Source organism: Opisthorchis viverrini, assembly GCF_000715545.1.
Source record: "Opisthorchis viverrini unplaced genomic scaffold opera_v5_248, whole genome shotgun sequence".
Lineage (NCBI taxonomy): Eukaryota > Metazoa > Platyhelminthes > Trematoda > Opisthorchiida > Opisthorchiidae > Opisthorchis > Opisthorchis viverrini.
The window spans coordinates 658,122-667,917 of NW_008751903.1; the positions used below are offsets into that span (position 1 = coordinate 658,122).

The window sequence follows — 9,796 nt, forward strand, 5'->3', positions numbered from 1 at the left end:
ATGTCTCCTCGAATGGTGACGAAACGTTTGCAAACCAATTGCCAAGCTCGGCGAACAGATCAACAGCCACCTGATCAATTACCAATTAGTTGCTCTGTCATCTCGTGTCCTGATTGGTCGACGACCACATGATCTTTGAGCGAAGGCCATTTAGATTTTGCGATACCCATTCGTCAGACTCAAATATTATGCGCGAAATGGTCTGACGATGAAGTTTGTCTCTTAGCTGTTGTTTGATGACAGGAAGGCTGGTGAAGGCCACGTTCAGGTACGGGACAACGCGTATTCCAGTAAAAGTCCTTTGTACACTTCTCACTGAAAATTCGTTTAACATATCGTCCTTGAGCGGGAGGCGGAGGCGAAGCGGCTTGAGTTCTACCCCTACATGAATTTATTGCGAGGCCAGTTTGAGTTTTTTCGCCGGAAATCCTTTCGGTCGACGACTCTAATGGGAAAAGTCCACTTTCTCCTGCAGAGTGACTTCCGACACAGGTTTTCACTGCATTATCATATGGGCGATGTAAAAGATTCACCTCAGGTAAAAGAACCGACAAAACGTGTTGGTTCTCAATAAATACATTGTTCTATGGACTCACTGCGTCTTCGGATTAGTAGTATATCAAGAAACGGCAACTGACTTTCCTGTTCGTTTTCGAGTGGAGCAGTGCGCACCTCACGAAACCTTGGACTCCGGACCTCCCCACGATCCGTAAAATGTACAAACACCTAGCCGGGATGCCGCGGGTTTGATGCTCTCTGGGGTTTCGCGAGATGCGCACTCATGATGGGTTCAAATAGGAATGAAACCACTGTACAGTACTTCACGACTGTTCAGTGTAGACTAGCTGTGCTTTCTTTGGGCTGTTGATGAAGATGGCATCCTCCGTGCACTTGCCTCCAGGTTTGCATTTCGGTGTGGCGACCGGACTTATTCACACACACATCCTGACCGGGATGTGTTCTGCCTGTCTAGATCTTTTTTTGGCACGAGAAATTCAATTGAGTCAGTCGTCCATACTAATGTGGTTTGAAATCATCATCATCATCATCAACGACAGCATGACATCAGTGCTCAACACCAATGCTTCACTGCCGTACAGCCATGACTTATTTGAAAGCCTTATTGTAAAGAAAAGAATAAAGGTGGATGGGGGAGGGACTTAGTGCTAGCTTAACACAATCATTCCGAGGTGCCTACACCTCCAGACATTCATTCAGGCAATCTGGACAGAAACTGAAAACGAGTGTACTATGTCAAACACTGTCAGGACGCGCCCAGACATGGGAAAAGTACATGTGCGGAGAGTGAGGCATCCCCAAGGTCATCATCAGCACGACACAAGCAGATGTGTTGGCAGAGCTCACCAAACATGGCTTAGCAACATACGATTAGCATAGTGGACCTGAGAGTGTTCACGACCGGAACACCGCCATTGGCTGTACGGAGCGAACAAGTGAACGACCATATTTGGCCATTTAGCCATCCTATATATTTACGCAGACACTCTGTATGTTTTGTCCTGACAATACAGCCGTATCCCCAGTTCTCTGTCTTCTCCCTATCGCGTAGTCTGGCAGGCTCAGTGCAGGCGTAACCAATAGACGGGCACCCACGATACAACAGACATGCACCTAGTTCAGTCGAAGCATGCTATGCTCCTTCACAAATTCTGGTGGGTATCCATTTGAAGAAGATATCCCGTCCAGATAAGTAAGGTCGGCTTACAGGTTATCTTCCGTGAGGAGCAGTCTTTGTTTTTAACCCAGGACGAAATGGTTCAGTGGTTAGAGCGCGAATTTATTGACTGGAAGGTTCGAACACGACCTCTGCCTCTCGACTTCCCCTGTCTAGGCTTGGGCAACCTGGTAGTATCCCAGCCCTCGTGCTTCTTTCTGGGTGCATGACAGTTGGGCACCGAAATGGTGCTACGGTTGAGCGATTTATTATTTATTTTCAATCAGGTTTTGTAAAGTAGACTGGGTATCATCCAGCAAAAGAATTCAAACCATTTGCAAATTCCCGTAGAGATTCGTAGCTCTCATGTGCGCTTAAGGGTTGTTGATTTGTTCGGCGGGCCTGACAATCAACGTGCGAACATTTCATCACCAATCGAGGGAATATGGTCAGTGAGCGGTCGGGTGTTTACTTCCTCCTAACCTGATCGTGTCTACAGAGCTTTAAGGAGCGTGTGATTATCGACACAAATCGAGGGTTATTCAACATGTTACGGTGACCGCCTTTTCAAGATACCTTGACAAGCTAAAATCTGAAGTTTGGGCACGTTCTTGACTGACCGGTTTGATTTCACCGGGATGGGCGCTGTTCAAAGACGCAGCGAGATGCGTTTGCGAGTGGTTGATGACAACGGTGGAGAGCAGCATACTGTTGTTGACGTCAAGGTTCCGTTGACCAACTTGTATGTGGATTGTAAAGGGTGACCTGTCGGTCACTCTAGCGGGGTTGGTATTCCGCCCATCGATCTATCACATAAGCAAAATAAACGGGTCCTTTCAAGAATAACCCGAAGGAATCTCTTAGAACAACACAACACCGTTGTTTGATATCTCACCTTTGTATTGTCTTTCTTCTAAAACATGGAAGGCTGTATGCACAATACAGCACTGTTCTGAATAGAACTCAGTTTTGATCCGTGCTACGTCGATGAGCCTTGACAGCACCAAGTCATGCAGTGTTTATTCCTAAGTGAGGCTTTCACACTTCGCTGCCTAGTCATTGTTTGACCTCCTCTGGCTCTATTCCACCCTTCACGTGGTTGTGCGAAAAGAGCCCTTGGAGGAAGTCGGTCGACTGGCATACGCAACATGTGGCCAAGCCAGCGCAACCGATGCAGTGTGATCAGTTCATCTATCGAGGGTGAGTTATTTCTCCCGAATACCATTGGACGTACTTCAGCATTGCTGATCCGGTGTTCCCACCAGATTCGGGCAATGTTCCGAAGACATCGATGGTCAAACATTGAAAGTCTTTTGATGTCCTCAGCGCGCAGCGGCCAGGTTTTTGATCCATTGGTTAGTTAAAATCCACTGGCTCAGCGGGTTCATCAAATACGTGAGAGGTGTTTGAGGGGGAATAACTTACTCCCGATAAGCGAGATGATTGCATGTTATGCTGTTCCGATCATGTGCCCGGAATGCCAGCAGAGGGAATTACCACGGTAGCGTTTTTCGCTCAACCGTGTGTTGAGCTGGAACATGCTACGTTAGGTTATGTGGGGACCTTAAGCCGCAAACTACTATGGATTAAAGGCACTGAAAGATGTGAGCTCCGGATGGTTCGGTGGTTAAAACGCGCGTTTAATCATCGGAACGTCCGCGGTTTCCAAGCATCTTGACTGGCCCTGTCCAGGCTTAGGTACTTTCTCAGCCCTCATGCTTCCTGCGGGTGGCACCGGAAGGGTGTGACAACTGGACGATTTTTATTTTTATTTCTATTGACAGATACATGGTCAAGCTACAGACTTCACTGCGTAGCCACGCCACCCCCGTACTACAACGGAGGCATTCCTACTCATGATCCAAGCACGAGAGTAACGGCCTCCAATGAGTGACTCCACTCACGGTGCTGACAAAATCACAGAACGACAAAGCGTCAACTAGAACCCGTACACGGTTCAACGATGATGCATGAATAGAATCATAGCCGTGATATGCACGGCTTGAAACACCTAACCAGTGGTTAGTATGCATGTGACGAAAAATTCGTTCAGCTGTAGCACTCATTCAGTGTATACCTGCCAACGGAAGGAGGCACGAGGGCTGGGATACTGCCAGGTTGCTCAATCCTAGACGGGAGCAGTCGAGATTCAGAGGTTGGGTTCAAACCACGAACCGGTCCGTGAGCTGGCGCCTTAACCATTGAGCTATTTCGGGCCGACGTGACAAAGATCAGCTGATCGATCCTGTCTTCATTGTATGTAATGATCAGAATGCAGCACACCTCCAGCTTCGATGAACCACCAGATAGCTGATTGAGCGGTGCAGTTTTTATACCCACATGGGCAGTTGACCGTGGTGGGTTTGCTTCCAAGAATTTGTAGTTTCAACCTACGCATAGGAGTGACAGGTCCGTTAATCTACAACCCATGCGCACTGAGATGAAGAGTCAGGCATGTGCTGTTGTTCCGATCGATAACCGATTCTTCATACACCAAAACAATCGCACCCACAGTGTGTGAATGATGTCGACTCGTCAAATCTAGGTTCGTATGGCTTCGAACCTGATCCTGATGTGTTATTTCGAAGGCTGGACTATAAAAAGTTGAAAGTTGAGTTACCTGGAATGCTCCAAGTGAGTGGAGATTGAATCGCACCAAGTTCGTGGCACCTAGATGGGAGTTCAAAAGGCAACGTAGCCAGTATAATCCTTTCAGTGGTTGATATACTGATAGTTTCGAGCGAGCGCATACGTCCTACTGGTAGTGCAAGACCTAGATTACATGGTCTGCCGAAAGCTCATAAATCCGGTCTTTCAGGAAGGCCCATTTTCAACATGCTCAACTTTCTGTGCCGTTAAGCGGCTAATTGGTTTGGAGGTTTACTGGAACTTAGCTGAAGAGAAATGTCGGTGAATAGTCTGAAGGATGCGTGCAATGTCGTGGAATAGGTCAAACACCGGAAACTTGGAGGTAAGCACGTGTTCTTTCTTGACAGTCTCATTATTGACTAGTGTAAAACCGAAAGAGACGATCGAGACTTGACTGAGTGCAATGGCAGAGGCCGGCATTTTTATCTTAGGCCTAAAGCACCCTACCGATTCATCGGTTCAGAGGGGTTTGTCAAACAATGGATGATCGTAAAGCTGGGCAGCATTCCACTTTAGACACGAAAGCTTCGTCCGGCCAGGTTGGCCGTGTTTTAAGGCAGACAGAGAACCGACCGGCAACATCTCTTCCAGTCAGTATACGAAGTCGGTGTTGAGTGTCGGCTAACAGGTCTTGCGGTTAGTATGAGTGCCTACATTTCACGGTTGATGGGTTGAGAGGACCCAAAATCATTTTGACCGGGTTTGGTTTCTTGATTTTCCGACTCAAAGGTGCCATTCGGGAATTTTCTCGGTCTGTAGGGGTTTGTAAGTACTAAGACAATTCCCTTTCAACAACGAGATGGGATTTCCGTAGGTTCTCCTCTCCATCAGCAAACTCGATCCAAAAATTCACACACTATTGTCACTTTGTAGGCGACATTTTTTCTGAATGCGGAAGCTAGTATCAACTTGTTAGTCAAAATCTCGCACCAAGATCGCTTCACCGTATTGTTAAGACCAAGGAGCCTAACCCGCACATCCACTTGAACCCAAGTTAGACAGATTTCGACAAATACGATCATTTGTACATGAGTTTCAATTGAATTCAATTAGGTTTGCTGTTAAAACCAAATTCGTGTGCCACTGAGAGTATATGTCGAACATCTTATGCTTTGCACCTGATGACCGACCAAGACGCCTGGGAAAACACCTGCTGGCTATATCGCTTCTTTCACAGAGATGATCCTTTGTCCATTCATTCATTTCATATTGATCATACTCCAAAGTCAAGCAACGCTGATGAAAATCCACCAATGAAGCGAAGCTACGTCGCGGTCTTTAGAAACCATAGCAACCCATCTAGACTAAACAACAGCTCAAGTGGATAACACCCCCCCCCCCCCCGAGGGAAAAATATCCAGAATGCGCTCTAGAGCAACGCTTGATTCAGCTGAGCAGATTTGACAGGTCGAAATGCCAAGTGATGATTTGGACTCACCTTGAGGTAGACCGCGAAAAAGGATTGACCTAAGAGAGACTCCACCGAGCATGTCATGTCCAGATGAGTCTAAATCCAACGAAAGCCTTCTTGAAGGCCAACCAGATACAGCTTGCGTGAGTTACAGAGTTGTGTGGTGATGCACAAGAATATGTTAGCGTCAAACCAACTTATCACCAACACATCTGGGGGCACAAATTTCTGGGAACTACTCTCGAACACGGCAACACACAAGATAAATGAGCGATTATCAGTCGGTGCACGGTGAAGACGTGCTGAGTGTCACTCAAGCAAAGGGTGGACCACGGCACCGCGCTGGCAATCAACAGCCGGGAGGCACAAAGCCCTTCTCGCCATAAGTCACTCTGAATCGAAGCATTAACACAAGTGGATGATCTGACGAACACTGTGGATAGTATATTCTTGAAGAAGATCGCATGGGCTGAAATGACTGCAATTAAATATCGCCTACCAACGAAACCAGCCTGTTTAATCAAACTGACCAAGTAAGCGCGCAGAATTTCATGTAAAAACATAGGATCTGAGAAATACAGATGTGGCTTGGACATCCAGTCATCGCAAAACGAGTCACGTACCATAGTATCCAACCTGCGCGTCGGGAGACAGTCCCTTCGGAGCACATGGCGGCGGTATTTCGGCTGGTCCCGGGAACGGGGACTGCTGCGGGTACGGAGCCCCGGGTCCAGAGTCAGCGGTATGTTCCCACGGTTTATCAGGATTGCCAGTGGTAAAGTCTGCAGGCATCGAAGGCATACAAGGAAGTAGATCGGGTTCGAAATTGATCAGCTGATTCTCTGCATTGCGGGAAGCGCCACCTCCGCCGCCGCCACCACTACCATCGCTAGTGCTGCTATTGAGGAACTCCAAATTCGGTTCGTACTCAACGCCGTAAGCCTTTGCAATTTCGATCTAAAAATTAAATATAGAAATGAAAAGAGGATGCGTGGTGAACAACGAGAGGACTAAGTAAGGACTGAGTCACACCTAGTTAGGATTAATCTAATAGAAGCCCTGCAAGGTTGGCTAGTACAGATCAACGGGTTATGAAACTGAAGGTCGAAGATGAGTACACGACCATGCTTTTTTCTCAATCTCTCTTTCAGGGGAGATCTAACCACAGACATCTGTGAGCGGAGGCTCAGGGAGCACTTCGACCCCACAGGCATTAGAGGCTGGTGGTGAGTCTTCCATGATCGTATCAATGACGAAATCGAAGAGGAAACGTGAAAGAGGACAGCCCTGTCAGACACCATTTAGTGTAGTGAACTCAGGAGAAAGCTTCCCTTAGACCTTTACACGGCCGCGGGAGTTGGCGTGCAGCGCCTTAAGGAGGGTCAAGAATTTATGGAGAACACCCTTGCTCCATAGACACTGCCATAGTGCTTGGCGGTCCACAGAGCCAAAGGCAGCTTTCAGATAAAGAAAAACAACCATTGTTGGTTGCTGGAAGCAGTGTCGCTGTTCCAGAATCTGTTGGAGGGTGAAGATATGGTCGATGCAACCTCTTGCAGGACGGAACCCAGCTTGGTTTTCATGGATCTGTCTCGCCCTGTGTCCATTCAACCCTCGAAGGATAAGGTCAGAGAGCACTTTCGATTCCACAGCTAACAGGCTGATGCCACGGTGGTTTTCGCATAGCGTCCGTGTACCCTTTTTGAAGATAGGGATAACTGTCGACATGCCCCATTCTGCAGGCACTTTCTCTTCGTCCCACATAGTACCAATAAGCTTTGTCAAGTGGGTCACCAGGGATTTTCCGTCTTCTTTGAAGAGGGCTGGATACAGACCGTCCGGTCCCGGTGCCATCTCACGTTTCTCAATCTCTCTTTCAGGGGAGATCTAACCAGACTATTTGACTGGGCGTTTACAGCACACAAGCCTTCCGGTGGCTTCATTCGCAGCGTGGTTTACAACTGCTCAGCTGATGTTCCTACATCCTACCATGGATGAGCTGCTGGTCCTCATTCAAAGCATGATTGTCTGTCCTACACCTGAATACGTTTGGCACAAAACGCGAAAGTTGTGCAAGCGAATAGAAGAGTATAACCCATTTCGGCTGACAAACGGATCCAGCAAGTCAGCCACTAGCGCACTGACTGCTTACTTGGATGGCATAGTGCTTCTAGGATTCTCTAACGAACGCCAATCTACTTACAAAAATCTGTTCAGGATAGGCGTATGGCCACAGCTGAGACAATTGCACCGGATCCTCCATTGTTCACTCAAATGCTGGCTGGACCAATCGATCGTGATGTCACAGAATCCGTTCCCTCTTTGTCTTACTTGTTCACATTGGTCCTCTACAAACTTAGTTTGTATTGCACAGAGGAAGGGAAAAATCAATGTTCGTCAAGTTGTGTCATGGTATTTCAAATCAGCGGACCAAGCTCTGCAGAACGGAATCAAAATTGCACATCTAAGGGCATCACCTCGTCATCATAAGGGCATAAATCGACAAATTCTTCAGCATCCTTCAAAACAAATTGAAGATGGAATTGTTTAGGTGGCGAGATGGACCAAGTGGTTAGAGCGCGAATTTACTGGCCGGAAAGCCCGTGGTTCGCACCCGACCTCTGCCTCTCGACTTCCTCTGTTTAGGCTTGGGCAACCTGGCAGTATCCCAGCCCCCCGTGCCTCCTCCTGGTGGCATGGCAGTTTGACAACAACAGGATGTTACAGCTGAACAATTTTACCCGCCTATCACGTGACAACATATTCACGCATATCTAACAGAAAATCCTATCAGATCAACGTTTCCACAGCACGTCTACAAGATCTACGTCACACTGAGGGTATTTCTCCGGACCTCCGTTTTCCTGGGAATTACAGTTAATGGCTTCAATTCAAAGTAGGAAGTGAGTAATCTGTGATGATTGGCTCTTCTGGTCTGCACCCAACTGGTTGTTTATTCACCTCATCTCAAACGAACTCTTAGCAGAATGGACCTCCCGTCACCCCTCCTGCGATTGGCTGGAAACAAGGCGAGAAAATGTGGCCAATCGATGTTAGTGGTCTTTGCGCTGACATTTTCTAACCAGTTTTTCTGATTGGGTGCTTACAGGCACCTCAGAATACTTGCGATAAGTCAGCATCAGGTCCCCTCCCTCACCTGTTCTTTTCTCTTTTTTCACTTTGGGGCGTGTCTAGTGGAGACACCACATCAGCAGTGCTGGGGTACGTCAGACGCTTTTTCGAGAAGCTCATTCTCCCTTGAGAGATCAGCTGGTTACACTCCACAAGGTACCTATGTATACGCAGAGTTCTCTTCGTAAACCGTGACTACGTGATGCGAGTCAGATGATTGAAGGATGAGTGGCGACATGTCTTGTGCGAGTTTAACCAGCCACCTGTGGCCAAACTACTAGCCAGGAGGTACCGGATTCGAATTGTCCGGGAGATTCGTGAGATACGCACTGCTGGCGATTCCCAACAGCCACACAGCGGCTTTTTGAGAGGCAGTGACTTCAAAAACAGGACGAAAGCTCGACAGGAATAAAATTCCCAGACTTAAGCGCGGCCAATTTCAAATACCACAGAGTGCCTGATTCAAAAACGGATAACTCTAGCTGCGCTACTATCATCGACGCGAAATAGCTCAGTGGTTAGAGTGCGAACTTGCTGACCGGAAGGTTCGTGGTTCGAACCCGATCTCTGCATCCCGGCTGCTCTTGTTTAGGTTCGGTCAAGCTGAGAGTATCCGAGCCCTCGTGCTTTTTTCTGGTGGCATGGCAGTTGAGTAGTGAAAAGGTGATACAGCTGAACGATTTTTTAACTATCATCGGAACCTCCCACACAACTTTAATCTCCAGACCTTTTTACGATATACCCAGGATCGATTGCGAGAGATGTCCAATAGGCCAACGTCTCACTAAATAGCAGGCGTTTTATGCATCCAGTGTGTCCACAACTGTTGGGGATATCAGTATCCCCCGAAACCGTTTACCTGGTGAGTTATTGCCAACTTTATTCTGAATTTTCAAATTTCGCCTTTCCCAAAGGTTGCCCTCTCCCTC

The 9,796-nt window shown here is 47.6% G+C and overlaps 1 protein-coding gene across 1 annotated transcript in view; it reads right to left on the reverse strand.

Moving 5' to 3' along the window:
* T265_08954 (hypothetical protein) overlaps nucleotides 1–9,796 on the reverse strand; it is a gene marked incomplete at both ends in the record, with an annotated part of 20,597 nt that overhangs the window by 3,183 nt on the left and 7,618 nt on the right. Inside the window, one exon of the mRNA XM_009174897.1 lies at nucleotides 6,359–6,692. Coding sequence (XP_009173161.1) covers nucleotides 6,359–6,692 — 334 coding nt within the window. The remainder of the gene's footprint in view (nucleotides 1–6,358; nucleotides 6,693–9,796) is intronic.